This window comes from Falco biarmicus, chromosome 1, assembly GCF_023638135.1.
Source record: "Falco biarmicus isolate bFalBia1 chromosome 1, bFalBia1.pri, whole genome shotgun sequence".
Lineage (NCBI taxonomy): Eukaryota > Metazoa > Chordata > Aves > Falconiformes > Falconidae > Falco > Falco biarmicus.
Genome location: NC_079288.1, coordinates 114322090 through 114343233, shown reverse-complemented (window position 1 = coordinate 114343233; position 21144 = coordinate 114322090). Strand labels below are relative to the sequence as shown.

Genomic DNA, 21144 nt, shown 5'->3' with positions numbered 1-21144 from the left:
TATGCCTCAAGCATACAGGTAAGCATCATGTAATTCTAGTCAGAAGAGCATGCCAACCTATCTTAAATATAACCAGGAACACTCTGTTGGTCTTGATTCTCCCACACTGAACCAGAGAGTATACCTATACAGATAACCTATATAGACAGGTTATCTTAGGATATCAAGATGATGCTTTGTTTTATATATGAGGGATCTAATTGCAGAACTATGTGGGTTCACACAATTTGGGTTTTTGAAACTTAATAGTGCCCTTCTCTAAAGTTGCTTCTCGGCCTTTCCTTTCCTCCCCAACTCTCTTCCCTTCTTTACAAGCAGATATCCCTCCACACTAGTTTCTTGAGCAGCTGTTCCACCTTCTTTCTCAATTATCTGCCTTCTCCTCAGAGTGCATTTGGGAATAGACAGGGAAGCAGATACTCAACTGTTCATTCAGCAGCTGTCCAGACAACTGCATTCATCTCTTCCAATCAAAAGGTGGAGGCTGGATAGATAGCATGGGCTGTCAGGTGGACTACATCAGGTGAGACTCCTGCTTCCACATCTGGGAAGCTGTGCTCATGTACTAACCAGCAATTTAATCCTGGCCCTGAAAAGTTGATATGAACATTTACAACTAAATCACCAGCTATAAATTTAAAAGATCTGTGACTTTTCCAAACTGAATTGATTGTCTTTGTTGGCCCTTTTCTGTAGTCAGGCTCTCCAATAGGCCACGGTTCAAATGGCAGGTTAGTATCATAGCTCCTTGCAGCCGCTCTGAAATCATCCGCTCCTCCTGCTCAGACAGGCAAAGATGGGAAGCGCAAAGCAAACGGCTATAGCTAATATATGAATTCCCCAGCAAACCAGGTCTTGAATCTTCAGAACAAACACTTCTTCGATTTGTTTTACTTGTGCATGCATATTTCTTTGAACTAACCACTAATAGAGCAGCTCCACCTATTCTATGCACAATAAAGAACGGCCTCCAGTACTACATGGGAAGGTACACTATAATTGCCACAACCCCCTCCTAAATTCCTCCCTTTCTTTTCCAGGCTGGATTCTACTTTCTTATATCATTCCTGTAATTCACAGTGACTTCAGTGTTCTCAGAGTTACTTTGGATTTAACATCTGTAACTGAGAGCAACGTTTATCTCCCCCGTGGCTCCAATGCAATGCCTTCACAGTATGCAGCTGAGCTCAATATTCAGGTTTGAAACTCTCCCATTGAACAATGTACTGCTGGGATAATAGTGCTCAACAGACCACAGGGGTTGCCACTTCCCAATAGCTGAAGATATATTGAAATGGTTATTGATAGTGTTATTAAGTCATATTGAGATCACATTACAGAAGGTACTGCCCATGAAGCAATGGGAAACTTTTTTCAAGCCCTCTGGTCATAGCTATAGTGCCTAATATTTTTATAGGCTAACATATGCTTAGAAGTACTTTAGACTTCAGCTAATCTCTCATATCACTCTGTGAGACAAGTGGAAAATACTATCTTCCTTAATTTAGAGCTAAAGAAACTAAGATGAGGAAGAGCCTACAGCTACAGAGGAATATAATAGGAGAAAAAGAATTAAAATTTGAGACCTCCTGGTGCCAACTTCCTAGCTTCTCCTTCCAGACTATATCACCATTTTTGATAATGCTGTATTGTTCTAAAGCTTATGCACAAACCTGGCTTGAACTACATCCCACAAGTAGCAGTTTGATGTATCACAGAAAGAGAAACAAAATAAACTTTTATCATAACACAAAATTAATTACAATAATCTATTTTCTATAAACCCCAGTATGTGAACACTAGAGGATAACAATGACACATGAAATTAAATTAATTATACTTTCAAATAAAGACAATCTTTATAGATTTCCTTAATTTTTCTATGCAAAAAGCCTACAGAAATGCTAAATAACATTCTTTTTCTAATAGCAACGTTTTGAAGTTCATTTTAGCAGAGCTTATTTAACATTTCCTGATGCTGTGAAAGTCAATTTATGCAGAAAAAAACTCAGCAGTTAGAGACTTGGTTATTCCATTTTCCATTGCAGCGAAGATTTGAATCTTACTTTTTCTGAAAGCATCTTTAAAGAATTCTTCAAGCTGTCTGGAGAACGCTGGCTTGCAGAATTAAGCAGCAGGTCTGCATGGCTTGATATGAGAGGTTGTAGATGATTGATGTTGCTGAGAACTTCTTTTGCCTTGGCTGTGTTTTCAGGTGAATAGTAAATACACTGGTATCCAGTACTGTAATAACAGAGAGAGAGTCACATAATGTCAAAATAATTTCTGCTATTAATAACAATGCTTAATGTGCTAAAAATCTTAGTCCTAGTTTTGCAAAAAAATTACAGATACCTGAACTTCACTGATTTCATTGAAACCCTCTTTCCTTTAATGGTAAAACCAAATCCTTGCTTGAACAGTAAAGGGTAACAGACTGCCCACCATCAAACACTCCAAGTAGTACTGTTCAACCTAATCACGTAATCAGCAATTAATATTAACATAAGAAAAATGGGGTTTTATTTATTTATTTTCAAAAATGTAATTCTAGAGAAACAGGTTTCACCAAGTCAGGTAATAATCACAAAGAGCATAAGGCTCTTTGTTTTTCCAGTGAATTGCCCATCACATTATTAATTACCTCACTAGGTCTTTCAAAATGAGCCATTAATGTTTAATTGATCAATGGCCACACTATGTTTCAATAACCAGATAACCAGTTATCTGCAATAAAAAACCCCCGTGTTTAGTTTGCAAGAAAAGACACAGAAATGGCGTGTGAGAGTTAATTACTACAAAACCACACAAGTGCACACTGAAAACTTCCTACTTCCCTTTTAACTGTTCAGAAACTACAGGAATTCTTTTGCACAACTTCTTTTGTTTCCCTTGTTTTTTCCCCCCAACACTTACTAACTATGCGATATCCTTTTATACCTTTATTCCAAAATTCCATTTTAGACAGCATGCATACACCTACTGGTTCTTTGCTGTAATATACATTTCCCCACCTAAAACTCTTGTCCATAATCCTTCTCTTTATAAAGCCCTGCTTCAGTCTTTCAGAGAAACTAACAAAAATCTTTTGCAGTTTCAGATCAACCCATAATGCAGGAAAAAAATGCAACTGTGAAACTTCTGGAACATTACCAATGCCAAAGCAATGTAGATACTACTCCCCAGTTGGTTCTGTATCTCTTTTCTTTCCTTGTGTCTATTTGTCATACATCTTTCAGCCTCTTCCACCCTTTCCCCAATGACTTCAGTTTTTCTTAATTTCATATATCAAGACCTGAATTTTGACACTCATCCAATCCTTTGAACTTCACGTATTGCTTTTCATTTGTCTTTTTCCAGACCTCTTCACTCCCCCATTTCCCCTTTGTGTCCTCTAGTGTCCCTTCCAGTTTCTCCTCAATGGTTTTCTACAATTTAGAAATTAAATTTAATTCAATAAAGGACATATGCAATACACATTCAGAAGTCCAAATGAAGTCACCTCCATAAAACTTAAAAGGCTTAACTTTTGGCAAAAACAGACAGATTCACGCCATCTTAAAACTAAGCCTCTTGCTTAGATACTTGGCCGAGTTACAGTCCCAAGTTCCACAATACTCCATCCTGTTTTTCTGTCTTTCACCAGTGCCTCCGTTTTTAGATACAATTCCTTGTAGAGGCAGTCAGAATGAATGGCATCTGAATCAGCAAAGCTTTGCCATGATCAGTCATGCTACCAGCCACATTAAAATCACTATGTCTCCAACACACAATCCATTATATGAGTTGCTAGACTGATGAGTGCAGTGGTCAGAATCATGAATATTTCAACAAAATTAATTGTATAAACTGTCTGTCCTAATAAATTGAGCAAAAAAAAAAAAAAATAAAAATCACCGTCCCTCTGAGAAATGAGGAAATGGACACAGCTCTGGCTTCAAGGTGGCAACACTGTTAGTGAAATTCCCTTCCAAAGTTACATCTATCTCTACATTCACTGCAACCCTCAAGCTGTCAGACTCCCTAGACAGGGCAGGGATGAAGAGTAACAGTCTATGTTAATTGTAGCAAAGACACAGTCTTAAAAGTCTTGATACTTGGCAGCATGGAAGAATTTTCTCCAATTCCCCATCAGGCTTCTCTCTCCCTCTATTAAAGAGCCTTTTTGCAGGCTGAATCTGGCTTACACTGTTACCAAGTTCACCATGCACATACTCCTTTCTGGGATTCCCCTCAACCTTTAATTCCCAGATAATTTTCACTGATCTCCCACAGCTCTAAGCTTCACTGAATATTGCAGCAGAAAAGCTACAGCCAATTCTGTAAGAAAAGAGGAAAGATTCTAAACCTGTGGGTAGTTCTCATTTTAATAGAGCCAATCACAGCTTTTAACTGAAAGACATAGTGAAGAGAAGGACTCTTTCTTCAGAATGTTCTACCAGACCTCATTATTTAGCTAATATTAACATTTCCTGAGCCTCAGAAAGCATGAGACAACTCCAAATATTCAGTTTCTTTCAGAATTTGAGGGCAGCTTCCCCCTCTCCCCAAGAAAATGCACAATTATTTTTCAAAAAGAACAGGTTTGGGAGTACCTGAAATTTCTAATTGTTGTGTCTCAACACTGTTAAGGCTGACTACCCTGAGATTTTCTGTGGCCTTCACATTTGTGAAAAGACATTACTAACTTCCAATTCAATTAAATTAGTTTCCTTATAAATAATAATTTTTAGAGCTTGCTGATACACGTAGCTATGATATATAAGTAGTATTACTTAAAAGAAGTAGGTGGTGATAAAATATATGGAGAAATGTTTCACAGGTGTCCTAATGCAGAAACTAGATGAAGGGAATTACAAGAAAGAAGAAACTTTTGCATTAGGACAAAGGCCACATGGGTAGGTCCAGTGCAGGAAATCAGCAGCACTATGAAAACCTACCTTTGATATGTAAAATATGTTATTAGTCATGCACCTTTTGAAAAACTCTATAATAATGTCTTCTGGGTTAAGTTTCAAAGCTTCTACTAAGCATATAAACCCACACTTAATCGTTTCCATATATTGGCACCATCATTAACTATGTACACAGGACTGCCAGTGGTCATTTCAGTTTTAAAATTGCTTTAATGACATAGTCATGTAATTTTAATAAAGATGACATTGACTACATCTGCGATTTTAACTCTAAATTAACAAAGTTTTTGCCTGAGAATAAATACTGCAATACGCTAAATGTCTAATTTTTAATGACACTCCATGTAACTCCACTCCTGCTGTTAACTGAGTAATTTCTGTGACTGAGTTAAATTGTCACCATCTGGGACTGGGTTAAAATCTTTGAACAATGAACATTTGACCTCACATTTTTCATGGTCAAAACTGCAGACGTTAACATCAAGAACACAGTTAAAGCATACACAGCATGAACATCTAGCCCCAGATAACCTCGAGCTTATGACATTACTGAAGATACCAATTTGGTGGCTTATTTATGCATCACATGTATTCTGTCTAAAGTGGGAAGTTATGATTAAAAATAAATTGCTACATAAAAAAAAAAAAAAAAAAAAACCAACCCAAACCTCAGAGTTTTCACTGCCTCACGAAACAAAAATAAACCATATGATCAGTACTGAAGTTTGGAAAACAAGCCTGAGAGAGATCAGAAGTTCGAATTTATTTTTTTCCCTAAGATTCCCTTGCAAACTTAGAAATTCTAATTTTGAATACTGAGGAAAATGAAATTATGTTATTACTTCTGTCTAATCTATATTTACTTGTGAAGCCCAAATCTCCACAAATCCTTATCTTGAAGAAATGGCTAAGGTTGTATGCACAGACCTTCTATTGCTGCTCTTCTGTTTCCTCTTCACTCCTAACTGACCCTTGGAATAACTCTGCATCAATGCCTTCAGCTGGCAATGGGACATGAGCTTCAGTGAAAAGAAAGGTCAACATGCCCATCATCAGCTTTCTAGAGACCCAGGTAGGACAGATGCCACAGTGGATACATTAATCTCACAGCAAATCTTTCTAGGAAGACTCCCTACAGGAAGGCTGAATGCCTAGGGAAAGCCTTCCACAGTTCTTCAAATCAGTTTTAGAGTGTCTTACATAGGTGGAAAGATGCAAACAGCCTTTAAAATAGGGGAGAATTTCATGCCTGGTAACTGAGCACAGTTCTTATAGAAGGAAAAAGGTACTGTGCCCCACCATAAGCCTGAGGCTAAACAGTGCCTTTCAGTGCAGCCTCTTCCTGGCCACCAGCTGAAATGTGTTAAAAGAAACAATGGCAAAGCCAGGATCCACTCTCCTCCTGCCACTCCTAGAGTCTGTGTAGATGGAACAGTTTCTTGCTCTCCAAAACTTGCAATCCTTGCCAACCTTTGCATGCAAATCTCCCCCAACTCCTCCTTCTCTTCTTTGTCCAGCCCCAGTCCCCTTTCTTTTGTGTATGCTTAAGGAAATACTTCAGGCAATTCTGTTCAGAGAGCCTAGCGGCTGGAAAGTACTGTGATGAGATTTTTCTGTCTCAATGAATAGCACAAACTTCGGCAGTTTCTCAACAAAACTTCCAACGACCTTAATACATTGATTTTATGGTCAGTGAAAAGTTGTTCATATTCATAAAGTCTAATTTTCCTTCTCACACGCACATAGATATACACAGAGACACAAAAAATGGGAAGTGAGCAAAGAATAATGTCTCTGTGAGAAATGCTGTGCTTGACAGGCTGTGGTTTCCCTTTCAGAATAAAGGTTGCAATTAGATCAACACAAATCATTACTATTTCAACTTCTCTGTGACTTTCTGTGAAATAGTACCATTTCAGGTTCCTCAGAGAATGGAAATGGGTTGAAGGCTATGAAACTCTGGAAACAGGAACCCTGAAGATCTCGGCATTAATAAAATCTCTAGTAACAAGCACGTTAGCAAAGGAGCACACCTTGACCAAAAATCTAGGCCTTGTCAAACAAAAAAGGGTCCTTCTAGACAGTTCAAACCCAAATTAGTATGGCTTTAAAAAAAAAAAAAAAAGATCAACAGAAAATCCTTTTCAGTACTATTCCAGCTTTAAGTTTGTGCTAATTGAAAGTAGGATAATTTCTGAAGAACTTGCCAGAAATGGTGTACAAAACCATAACAAATCACAGCACCTAATATAGCTTGTGGGACACCTCTGTTTTTCTTGATGGTTAGTACTGGGGCATTAAAAATCTTGTAATCATAAGTCTATGTGTTTTGGCTGAAGCAGAGATCATCAAATTAGATTTTAAATCAGAAAATATTCTTTGATGTACACCGAAAGTGATTTATGAACACTTCAATCAGTGAGTCATTGTATGGGTATAACTTACAGAATATCTGCCTTAAATGTTCCTGCACAACTGAACTCTAAAAGTAATAATTTGGTGTGCCATCTAGACTGATGAGAAGACAAGCCCTTCCATTTGCTGGAAGGAGAAGTAATCCATGCTTGTGTGCAGGCCAACAGAAGACTGAATCTGAACAACTGACTGACTTTCTCTTTTAGCTAGAAATAAGGAAGGAAAAAAATAAAAAGAACAAACTAATGCAGCATTATGAAAAAAATTCTAAAATAAATGTGTATCATACACAGGTAAACACAGGTAATTACTATTCAGCAATGATTTAGCATCCTTTATTCGTCATACTTCATTTAGCTCAATTTAAATACTATCATGCCTAAACAAGATTTAAAAATAGCATTCATTGTTCTTACTGGTCTTATGAAGTTCACTACTAGTTACTAAAGGGACATACTAAAGTCATGCCTTATAGACATGCCTGATGTTTGTAGTGGTAAAGCCCTTTATCTGTCCCTTTGTTGCAGATAAAGAATAGTACAGATTGTGAATGTGTTATAAAGCAACGGACCTGGCTTCAGATCACATACCATCAAGCCTTGCTTTCACCTGAAAGAAGAACTTTTCTCCTCCTTATCTGAGATCATATTTTCAAAAAATAACTTTTTTTTCCCTTTTAATGTGACTTTTTTGGTGGTAACAAATGAGAGAAGAATTGGAAAAATATTGCATTTTTAATAAACATTATACACCACCTTCCCTTCTTTCATCTGCATAGAAATGTATATTCTGTGTAATAGAAAATATGCCAGAGCTATCTTCAGATACATTTTCCACATTCTTCTGTCTGATAAGCTTTCATGAAACCTATGTTTCAATCATGTTTTGGTTTGGCAATTGCAAATGCAATTATGCTCTTGCAAGATGGAGTATAACCTTGCTACCAGTTAACAGTTCCTTTTTTTTTTGTTAATTGCTTAAGTATAGGTTTGAGCATGGACTATTTTATGATATGCTGACACCGTTGAATATTTCAATAAACTGTTCTAATAATCAGCCTGAAGGTCAAAGGCATTCAAGGCATTCTGTCATGTGCACTGACAATGTTTTGAAAGCTACCAGGACTGGCTTGAGAAACAATCTCTTCCCACATCTTCCTCTAGGTCTTCAGCTCAGTTAGCCTAAAGGCAACAGCTGCTAAATCTGCATTTTTTTCTGTTCATTTTGTATTCTGACTGATATCTCAAGGTGTCACTTCTTCCTTCAACCAAACCTACAGAAAAGCTGTTCCCATTCTACAACAGAAAATTTAAATTGTAAAAGCTGCCCCTGGAAATGCTATGTGTCCTCAAAGCATCCTCATGCAGCTAAACAAACAGGTGCATACAATATAAAGTTGTCATTGCCACAGTGAAAGAAGTTTCTCCGTGGTAAGAATGAGAATGGTCCTTTTATGTATCTATTTAAGGTAGACTCACTTTGAATATTCAAATAAGTGAGATCACATTCAGAGCTTGCTTGCTCCAGCCTTTTGACTCACAAAAGTTCTTCTCGTTGAGGAAATAAAAAAACATCATGTGGACTTTTCTCTGAGCTGCCCTCAAAGATAAAGAGAAGATGAATTTTGGAGGTTTCCTCCTTTCTAATTCATGGGAATTCATACATTAAGTGACCACTTTCTTCAGGTCTGGCAAGCAATTAGCGAAAAATTGCAGTCCCCTGTTTTCAGTGCTTAAACTTTAGTTTGTTAGCCTGACTAAGGATCTTTTTTTAGGAAGAGTCTGACGTGACAGTAAATGTCGTTATTCTGGCTGTATCATCCTAAAGACAGACTTGTGCTCTTCCAGGGGAACAAAAAAACACAAAGAAAACTGCACTGTCAGAGTAAAGGTCCAGCATCTTGTCCTCCAAAGTCACCAAAATACAGGTGCTTCAAAGGGATGCAGAAAAGTCTACGCAGCAGGGAAGATATAAGGTGATGTATAAGGTGATGTGTATGCACTGTGAAATAGGTTCAAATGCCTTAGTAAAACCTGCACAAAGGTTTACCCAGTGCTCCTGAACACAATCCTCTATCAACCCAGAGGTCTACATGGTTGAGTCAGTGAAATAGGAATGAATGAAAATGAGAAGAGGCTCTGCTGCACTGAGTATCCTTTGCCATCTTAGCCTTCTGACAGGTGACATTGTGCAGGATCCAAAGAACAGTCTGGCCCATCATCTCCTCCTCTCCCCTGTTATGGGCAACTAAGAAACAAGGGTATTATCCATTCATTCCTATGAGATACTGCAATACATGTTCTCCCAGGAAGACCTCAAGACAGACTGTCTCTTCCCTATAAGGCATTTCCCCTTTTTTTCTCCAATGAGCAGAAATCACAGATAATTATTTCAAGTTTGCCTCACAGCTATCCTCCACTTTGGGAAACCACGTTGAGCCAATGCGGATATGCTGCAGAACTGTGCAAATGAGAAACTGTTCATTTTCTGAAAGATGAACACTGTGAGGACTGGAACTGCAAAGGACTTTTTATCACTTATGACTTCAATTTCTTACAAAATGTAATAAACCCCCACTAAATACTATCACAACTATACTAATCAGATAGTTAAGTTGCAGATAATTTATGAAATGTCTTTAGACATTTTTTCAATCAAGAAACACGTACTTCATAGGCCTCCATATCATGGGGATAAGGCTGCCTATACCAGTCTGCTGACAGCAGAATAGGTACTTGTGGTTAACACAAAGTCCATTTGTAGGTCTAACAATCAATGATATTCGTGCTTCATTAGCAGGTTTCATCACCAGAGGTGACCAGGGAAATGAAAGATTTTAGAAGATTTAATAGGGGTTTTATGCCATGCAGTACAAACAGGGGGAAAAAAAAGTTTTCAAAGGAAATGTATCTGCTGGGTTTTATTTGGTTTTAGCATTAATGCCAACTTCTAGTTAACGGAGAAATCAACAGTAGATTTTTATAATTTCTTCTTTTATTCTTTATGATAATGTACCTGTGAAACTTTTTAAAGCATTAACTATAATGGGATTCATTTCCTATGGAGTGTCGTGATGATTTAGATCAGTATACATACAGTACTTCCTGCATTCCTTTTCGAATGCTGTGTCACTGACTGCATGGGGTTGGCACAGTTAGTCCAAGTGTTGAGCAGTCACAGCTGCGGGTGCTGCCAGTGTCAGCTGTGGCTGCTTGAAACTTCTTAACAGCCATAGCAACAAACACAAATATGCTCAATACTGAGATAGAAAAACATACAACTAACACTTCTGTATGTGTTCAGTGGTTACCAAAGCATTTGAGTACAGCAATAAACTGAAACTCCAGTTAAGGCCTGTCTCTTTGCCTAGTCTTATTTTGGCTTTCTGAAGAATAAGAGTAGTTTTTTATTTATTTCACAGGCACGCTAAAAAGATTTTTGTCCACATATGCCAACGGCTGTCAGAAAAGAAGATGCTATATTAAGCTGCTGTTTCTTTATTGAAAAATTGTGTATAGCTATTTTGCACTTAGCACAAGAATTACCAAAGACATATCTCATTCTGAACCATGTGTTTTCAAGCACTGATATTCCTCCAGCTTCTTATAGTATGGAAAGACAATTTCACAGTTTTTAGTATGTGTTTAAAACAAGTCTTGACACTGAAAGTAAACTGTGCTACAATTTTACTGTCCAGCAAAGGAGGGAAGATAAAGGAAAAATTTCATGAATGCATGCTTGTCCAGTTCTAGTAGATTTTAACCTAGTATTCCACGTATTCAGCAGGGTAAACTGTTTTGTTACTCAGTGAGTTCATAACATTGTAATGCAACTTTAGTATTTTCCTAGCTACTTAGAAAATACTTACTTCCGTCTTTCTGCCTCAAATTTACTCAGCAGTTTTCGGAGACCACCATTCTTAAATCCTTGGAAATGCGCTGCTGGGGCTCCCACAGTGATGACATCATACAGAGCATCTGGAAGGGGAACAGACAAGCACAGAGATTTGCATGCGTCTATGTCCAAGGTATGGCAACACTATGATACCTACCTTACAAGACGTGAGAACAAGTCTGTATTATTTCCAAGGAATAACAGAGAATCTGTGTCTCAAGGAGGCCCAAGAGCTAATCAATCTTTCCATACAGCCATCTGCACACCTAAGAAATTTTATCTGATTTATTGCTACACCTAAATTATATGCCACAGTGTAGAACAACATTCTAGCTCTGCAGTTTACAAAGCTGCCAAGTAAATTGGCCCTTCATATATTTCACTTTACTACCCCTTTCATTATTTAACTTGTAGTCATGTTAAGATGCACGGATTCATGCATTTTAGAGTCAAAAGAGACCACTATGATGGAATAGTCTGCCTGCCTGAATAATACAGGCTTACAGAATTACAGCTAATGATTTCTGCATCAAGCTTGTATCTTCTGGTTGAGTGAAGCCATTTATTTTTTTCCCTAAAAAAAAAAAAAAAAAAAAAAAAAAAACTACATTTAATCTTGATTTAAAGATTTCAAATGACAATGAATTCATTGCATTCCCAGAGAAGTTGCTCCAATGGTTAATCAGACTAGTAAAAATCTCCACTTCTTTTCTAGTTTCAATTTGTTTAGCTTCCACTTCCAGATATAACTACCTGTTTAATGCTAAACTGAAGCGCCCTGTTCTATGACATATACTTAGTCTTTATATATGTTTAGAAACAAGTCAGTTGTTTTCAGCCAAAAAGCTACCAGAAATAAACTATACTATTGAAATTCTTGCTGATACAACAAACTGTTCTTACTCTCTGTATGTACCTGATATATATATATATATATATGTATGTACCTGATTGATATATATATTTATATGGGATGAACTTTTTCTGTGGATGTATGCTTACAGAACTGGAGAGATGGAACATCTTTTTCAAAAACAATATCTCATTTTTTGCCTGTGATTGATTGCCAGTGCAGAGATGAAGATTCAGCTACATCCCAAACCACAATAACTACCCCTTCAAAGTTTAAATTTACATTTTCAGAATTTACGTTTGTCCTAAGCAGTAATTGTTTTGTGCCCAAGCTTACTGAAGGTATAAAAATACAGGTCAGAATGTCTCATTCTTGAAATGTATTTCTATAGGAAATATTAGAGGATATATTTTTTTTTAGTGAACTATTTTATTCAGCAAGGAAGCTTTCCATGTAAATTAAAATCTAATCCTCTCCTAAAATAGAAATTTTCTTGCATTCTGATGATAAATATCCCTAGAAGCAAGAACACTGTACAAATGATTCACAGTTAATGAACTATGTTTTACTTCTAGAGCTGAATCTCAAAGCATATTTGCTCAAATTAATTTGAACTCCAATGAAATGGTGACTCTTCAATTTCCACTTAAAAGGAGAAGTGACATAATTTCATTAGCCTAAGGTGAGCTTCAAGATTCTTAAATAGCCTATTCTTTCAGCTCTTCATAGAAATGTATCCATCATAAATAATCTTGGGCTATTGGAGCTCCACCGGTACTTGACAATAAGTAGTTCTATTGCTTAAAACAGCGTTGTCTTGAAACGAAAATAAGAGATGAACCCATCAGGTTAACTGAATAATGGCTTCTGAATATATTTACAGATAACTTATGAAACTAAAGGAACACATTTGAAAGACTAAACCCTAGTGCTTTTTATGACTCTGTTTTAAAAATAAATAGTGACCCTGCTTACAGCTACTCTGGGGGCGGTGGTGGTGGCTGTATTTACCTAGAAGGAAGCTTTCATTCAGCCTGTGGCCTCTTCTCAGCATGGTCAAGGGGCAGCTGTTTGAGACACAGACACACCCAGAACAGCTGAGCACCTACCCCATGCAAGTGAACATGGGAGAGTGAGGATGGCGAAGAAGAAAATGTCTACAACCCTGCTGATGGGCATGGGGCAGCCTCATTCCCACTCTCCAGAGCATAGTACACTGGAAAGTGCTGCAAGACTCGGGAGGAATGCCTTGTGACGTACTCCACTTACACATCAATGCAGGTCCCTGTGAAGGACATGCAGCATGAATGCACTGGTACAGGAATGTTTCAGGAACTCACAACCATCACCCACTTCATGAACAGACTACTGCTGACAACTGTTTACAGTTGAGGTAAAGCTTAAAATGCAGCAGTCATAGGAGCTGCATCATATTATCAGTGTGCTCCCCCCAAATGATTAATTAGTAGATGTTAAAAAAAACCCTCAATCCTTCCTCAAATACTTACTTCAGAATTTGAAGAAAGAAAATGCAAACAGTGCAAGGAAACTGAACTCTAAATCAACCATCATTTCATGCTAATTGTGACCCAGAGATACACTCACCTCCTACTTATACAAGTGAAACACTAACACCTGTTACACACTTGCCAAAACCCAACAATTCCTTCACCATGCAGAAATATAAACTAACTGCTCATCACTTCTTCAGAATAAAGCATAGAGCTTTTGCAACACGGTGGCAGCCACAGTGACACGGTAGAAGTTCCATAAACCTAAGCTTTGTCAGATCAATTTAAAGAGCTAAGGGATTTTTATGTCAAGCACAGCTCAGTCTCAAATTTGAAGCAACCTTCTTGCCTTCACAGCAGGCAGTGAGTGTCTCACACTGGTCAGAAGCAAAATAAAAATATCTTCAGTCCCCTGAATTTATTTAAAACAACCACACTTAATGTATAAACAGGGACAAAAGCAAAGCTATGGAAATACATAAATTTAACTTCTGTAGGATGATGAACAAAGCAAAATGTAGTGTTCGCCAAATGGAGAGGGATAGTTATCCTATAATGAAATAATATTTTTCTCAAAGTGTTCCTACTAGAAGTTTAAACACACAGGTATTTTCTATTCCATGTCAGTACCCAGTACCAACCCAAATCAAAGTTCAGTAAAAGTAAACCTGTTACTGAACATGTTGAACAAAAAAAGCATACACACGACAGATGGGATGGGATTAAAACCTATCTTGCATTCCAAAATCAAGACATTCGACAGCGTAAGGGTTAATGACAGCTTTACGGCTCATCAGTTTGTTTAATGACCGCCTCTGTGAATGTTCACATGCTTTCTTTTTATCTTTTCTCCCCGCCCCCAGCAGTCTCCAGGTTATATTCCAGGTGCCCTTTGATATAGGCCAAGCAAAGCATGAGATGAGAAAGACCAACTTGATGTCAGTGCTGCTTACTCCAGAATGATTAGCAACTACAAAACCTGTTCAAACCGTATATATCTAATACAAGACACAGCTCTTTAGTGCTCATAAAATGAGACTTATTTCTGTAGACTAAATAGATTGGACGGTGGCTATGTAATAGATACAGAAATCATTTATCCAACTAAAGGTGAACATAATAACAATTATCAATTACTTTTTCTTATATTTATCCTATAGTGCTACCAAAATATCCTAAGCATATTGAGGAACCCATTTTGTATACAAAGACATGAAAAGAGCTCCCCGTAACTAAGGTGTCAGTCTTCCAAGAATATGTGTAAGCAGAAATTCCCTGATTTTAACACAAGTTCTCTTTATTATTAATATTTCAAAATCTCTAAAATTGAGCATAACAAAAACCATGTTATCTAATTCTCAGGTCAGTAAACAACAGCAAAAGAAAAAAAGGGAGAGTTTTGTAATTTAAACAAAGTTCTAAATTCAGAAGATGATTCTAACATTTATCTCTTTTTGTACCCTTTGAAATTATGCACTAATTAACCATACATCACAAGCAAAGTGGTTTTGGAGGACAAAGGAGAAAACTCATTAAAAACAAAACAAAACTCAGGTAGTGTAAAAGTCATGGGTGATTAAATGGAATATTTCATTCCAGTTTTTTATTTAGGAAATAAACATACAATGCCCTCTTCCCAGAGAGGTTTTCTTGAAAAGACGTAAAATTAAGGTTCTGACCACCTGTCGTCATTAGAAATCTAAAAATGCTTTTGAACAATCAATTAACTTCAAAACATTAGCTAAACTAAAACAGTGCTGTCATATTCTATTACTATAAATCCCCATCTTGTTAAAATGTTTGGAGGCACTGTTGTTCATTAAAAGAAGTAACAAAATATTGAACCAATATAGTATCTAACAGACAATCAGAAGTCCCTGTGTTCCAACTTGGAAGTGGATGAACATCAGTATAATACTCCTATAATCACTGCTTGTACTTACTGTTTTACAATCTGCTTAGATGCAGTGTATTTATAAGGCAAAAACCTTACAGAGTGTAATTTCCCTGTTTCTAGTGACAGCAAATTTAATAGATCTCAAATTATCATCAAATTATTCACCATACTATGATTTGCTTATATGTTTTTGTATCATTACAATCTTTTATCTGTAAATGACGCTGCTAAAATTATATGCAAGCAGCAGCAACAGAATTCTGCATTAAACAGAATCACAAACATTACAAAAAATTATCACCCTTCCCGACAGTATTAGAAGTTCAAAGTATTTTCAGTGTTATCAGTGAGATGTTTCCACTTAACACTAAGCAAATGCTTACGTGGCACAGGGTAGCACTGAATAAGTTGACTTAGGCACAAGCAGCACTGAGCTCATTAAGGCTTCCTAAGAAATAGGACACACTAAGTTCAAAAGTAGCACTGTCCTTAATGTCCACGCAACTCGCATCACAGGCTGGCGAGTGCATCCCCGCAATCTCTGGGAGGAAATGCATTGTGCTCTATCACCATCTCTGGTGGCACAGTGGGGAAAAAATACCCACACCACCTTAGAAACAAGACAGGTAAGCCTGGCTTTTAGACTACACTGACACTATGGATCACAATGAAAAATTAAGCCAATGCCCTAGAACAACGTGACTCTTACTAAACATTGTGCAGTGTGTCAGTATGAATTATGGCAGTATTAGTTCTGCATTGCCATAACAGAATACTTTTAACCACACACAGGTTACCAATACATTTCAGTCAACATATATTCTGCATTTAATTATTTGTTTGAGGTATCACAGAAACAAAATGAGCACAACACTCCTGATACTTATTTTAAAAAAAGAACTCAAAAGAAATTTAGATAACCACTTCACAGTTTTCCAAGAGCTGCAGTCAGTAACCAAAACCTGTGGTGTCAAAAGGTGAGGCAGAGAAATCCCTTGCACAGCTTTAACTTTGGACCTGACGCCTAAGTTTCAGCACAGACTCAGGACTTCTGATCAATCTCAGCGGCACTATGTCCGGGGGCAGGTTACAGAACTTGTAGAGAAAAGTGGAGGATGGGCAAGCTGGTCACTTCTTTGATCTCATGATTTACTTCAGTGTGGTCCTCCATGGACAGTACACACACAGTTGCTCTAGAAATATTCCAAAGAACATCCAAAACAGAAAGCTTAGGTTTTAGAAGCAAGTACACAGGCCTGAGAGAATAAAATCAAATCCTTCAGGAAGACAGGCAGGTTCCCGATAAGTACACAAAACAAAGGCAGGAAATAACCACACAGTAAGTTTCTTGAACCCATCAAAATGAAAAATTAAACACTTTAAGCCTGTGCAGCAGTATGCATTCTTAAATAAAGAATCTGGAAGCTTGATTTTGATTTTATTAAAAAAATAAGACAACCACCAAACAAACAAAAAAAAAGCGCCACAATCTAGTCATACAAGAAACCTTCTGTATCAAGCCATACTGCATGAATCTTGTGAACAAGCTAATTTCACTGATTGGCAAAACACATTCAACATGAAATGAATCTTAGAATTTTCTTTAAAAGTCAAGTGTACTTTTTGATATTCTTTTCTCCTCAACCTTCTTCCAAATCCACGTAAGCCCAAATTGCACATGAATTTACTAAAATATAAAATCAATTCAATACTATTACTTTCTGTGTTTTTTTATCTGCAGCACCTTTATGTCCTACCTACAAAGTTTAATAAGACTGTTACCAATATCCTACTATTAAGTGAAAAACTCAAAAATACCAAGATTCAGCTCTCTAAACAGCATACCTTTCAGTTCTATCGCGGTTTTAAATTTCACGTGAAAGCATGTCCACCTAATGTTCATCCTTGAAACTGGATATGTAAATCAAGATATTTACATCTTTACAAGGGCTAAAATGGAAACCATACCTCTCAGCTGCAACTTTAATTGTATTTCAATGCATACTTTGTCATACTTGGGGAATTTCTCTGCAGAATATACTTTACCTTTCAATCGAGGACTATGCACGTGCATTCTTTGCAGATGAAGATTTATTGGGATGAATTCTAATGTTTTTTCTCCTTTGCTACAGCTTGATTTGAAGGAAGAACCTGAAAAACAAAAGTTTAAAGAATCATTATCTTAAGCACCCAGCAGATGTTTTGTCTTCTTTTCAATGTGAGGACAATGTTTGTATGTTAGGAGTCGTCTTTAATTTACTTTTAATGTGCGACTGTATATTAGGAGAAGAATGGTTCACTAACTTGAGTCTCAGCATGTATCCATATTGAAAGCAACAACACAGCTTTTAATTCACAGAACAATGTGATTTTTTTAATTCTAGGTGGTAGACGTTTTTTCCCTCTGTATGAAATCGGTCTATAGCCTGCTGAAGCAATGTCACAGTTAATGTGCATTATGTTTATTCTGTGCTAAGGACACATGGGTACAGAGCTATGATGGTAATGCATTTTCACCAAGTAACATTTTTTTATTCAAACTAAAGTATTGAAGTATTACATTCACTAGGCTATGCATTCTTCCTATTAATTCAAATAAAGAAACAAACTAGCTTAAGAAAAATTGTAAATTAGTTTTCTTTCTAAAAAGCCAGAATCACAAGCAGCACAGCACTATGGAAAAGAAAAAATCATCCGGTTGCATACTTCAAAAGTATGAGATTATTATATTATATACCCTATGGTGGTATATAGGAATATAATTAAAGCCTGACAGTATGAAAAAGTAATTTACCTGGAGATATTTGATACAGCATATATATAAAAAGAAAGGGTGCAGGTTAGGAAAGAGAGGTGGTCCCATCCTCTCACTCAGTCAGCCCATACTTAGACCATTTTTTCAGCACCCTATCATTTTGCCAAGCATTAATCATTTGGACTAAAATTCCTCTGATTCAGATAGGATTAAAAATAAAATATCTTTGGAAAGGTTCAACCTTTTCTTGCAAACAACAACAACAACAAAAAGACAAATTCTTTTTGACTTGCTCAGTGAAGACTTGCTAGAGGTTATCTGTTGAAACGGCCAAAGATTCCAACAGGACTAACATTGAGTCTCCCAATGCAAATCACATTGCCAAAGTGAACCAGTGATGCTCCAGACCAGTCAACCCTGCTTAGGCTGCCACCTAAGTTTAGTAACTGAAAGCAATACATGAACAAGATTAAGAGCAGAGGTAGCAAAAAAAGCAATTGACAGGAGTCAAAGATTCAGATTTGATAGGAAACCTGGGGATACAGGCAGGAACCAGGAGTCACTGATGATGAGGAACAGCAGTGGGAAACCTGTACTTGGACAGTGCAGAAAAGCAAAATTATGGGAGCAGTGAAAGGAACTCGAACTATATCAAAAACAAAATGGGAATAGTGCAGGTGAGAAGACTGTAAATAATTAGGAAAGAAAACAGAAAAGGGGCAGATTATTTATGAGAATTTAGCTGAGATCAAGGTCAAAGCTTAAGGAATGATAACTGGGTCTGAAACAAGGAAGCACTGGCAGACTAAGAGAATAAAATGACAGCAGATTAAAAGGGACAGGCAAAAGAAGAGTAGGAGGGAGGAGGTCTGCTCTCCCTGGAGTACACATCTATCCTGAACTGGAGTAGAACACATGCAGCATTGCTGAGTCTTGTTATTCTTCTTTTCAGAAAAGATCTGTGAAACAAGAGTCCGTCCCCATCCAGTGAGTGCCAGAAACATATGGGATAATAACCACCCACTGCTATTGGTTATTCTGTTTACCCAGGTATGAGAGATCCATGCAGTGGAATTAATATCTCAATCTGCATATTATAAAACTAATTTTCAGTATAGTTTGTTTTCATATAACCTGGTAAGTTGTACTGAAGGACCAAGAAAAATAGATTCCTTCTATTAAAATAGTTGTTGTTATTGTTGCAAGATTAAACTCTTCAGAGTTAGGAAATACCAGAATACAGATGCAACCTTCATTTGACATCCACCCGAAGAGGTGCTGTGATACAGCCTTCAATGACATATCACATACTAGTTTTTTGCAGCTCATTGAATGCTTAGGGTCTTTGCTGCTCACTTTAGAAGCAGTGTTTCATATTTTCTTTCCAACTTTTACTTTGCTATCTGGATTCACATATATTGCTCAAGGATCCAACAAAACCAGGATTATTAATTTCCTCAAACCTGTCTACCACATGCATAACACAGTTTCTAATGGCTTTACAAATATTTATAGAATAATTTTAACTGACTGAATAAAAGGGATATAATTTTATCCATTCTAATGGCAGAGAATAACTAAGGTCAAAGCATTTAGGAAACAATGCATCATTATGAGATACAGGGGATCTCATTCTACAGAGCATGCATTATAAAGCAACATCACATTCCATTTTGGAAGCACAGCTCCCACCGAGCTGAATTACATCCATAAGTACTGAATACTCCTGCAAAACATCTTGCTTCTATTTCTAGGCTTCCAAAAAGGAACACCATACCCTAACCACTTCTGAAGTCTGACTTGCCTAGTGTCACATAGGAACTTTGTGACAGAGGCAGGGATAGTGTCCAATTCTCCACAGCAATATTAAATTGCCTTAACCTCAATTGTCTTTTCTTCTCCTTCTAGGGCTGGATGAATGAAAAAAATTCAGTTTGATGACTGAAGTGAAAAAAAAAAAAATACTCTCTGTGTGTGTAAACTATTTCAGGTCAAACTAAAACAAAACAATTTCAAAGTTCTACTCCCTTCCAAAACCACAAATCCATGTTTTAGATTAACCTGAAATTATTTGTTTTGATGTTACCTAACCCTTTCAGACTCCTGTTATGTTTCCTTGAAATAAAAATACTTAGCATTCTCTATAATTCTACCCATTTCTGAGGATAAAAGTGTTTGTCAAAACAACTTAAATTAGAAATAGTCTTAATTTGCTTAAACCTCAATTTTAAGTAAATATGCTGCTAAACCAAAATTGCTAATACTAATGCAGTCACCTGATTCTTTTAAAAATTGAGAGATTGGAATGAAAGTAATTAATTGTTCTACTAACAACAGTTTTCTCCATTAAATTCCACAAATAGCTCAGTTGAGCGTGAAAGTAGGTATCTCTTGGAAAACACAATTTGGGAACGGTTTGGAAAAATTTTAGCTGCAGATGCTATCTCCCCTTCTATACTCTGCTTACTTATGAGTGAACAGTATCTTTCCTAGCACTGATACAAAAGCAGATCGGAGATATGTGTACCTAGACGACTTACATGGAGTTGGTCCTTCAGAATTGTTTGACAAGATACGTGTAAAATACTGCTTGTTAAAGGAAAGCAATTTTTCAGTGAGTAGCAGAGCAAAAATGCTAAACATGTTAACATTAACCCTGCTTTTGATGCACCAAGGAAGGAGAACAATGTCAATGAGTTTGTGCTTCCACATATCTCTGGCTGCCAACACGGCAGTGAAGCAAAGGCAGCGGCAAAAGCACTCCTTGGCTTTCCTAGAAGAATGTAGCCAGTTGGCATTGTCTTAAAATGAGGCTTCCTGAAATAGCAACCTGACTCAGGAATTTTGCATCTGAGGCCAGGTAACAAAAGCCTGGTCTAGTTTAGAAATCAACCTTACCGAGT

The 21144-nt window shown here is 37.0% G+C and overlaps 1 protein-coding gene across 3 annotated transcripts in view; it reads right to left on the bottom strand.

Annotated features, from left to right (window-relative positions):
- Positions 1 to 21144, bottom strand: part of INPP4B (inositol polyphosphate-4-phosphatase type II B) — a 213017-nt gene that overhangs the window by 77937 nt on the left and 113936 nt on the right. For all 3 annotated transcript variants that reach the window (XM_056362789.1, XM_056362797.1, XM_056362787.1), the window contains exons 11-13: positions 17533 to 17637; positions 11200 to 11308; positions 2067 to 2244 (exon numbers count right to left, since the gene is read on the bottom strand). In XM_056362789.1, the coding sequence (XP_056218764.1) occupies positions 2067 to 2244; positions 11200 to 11308; positions 17533 to 17637 (392 nt within the window). The remainder of the gene's footprint in view (positions 1 to 2066; positions 2245 to 11199; positions 11309 to 17532; positions 17638 to 21144) is intronic.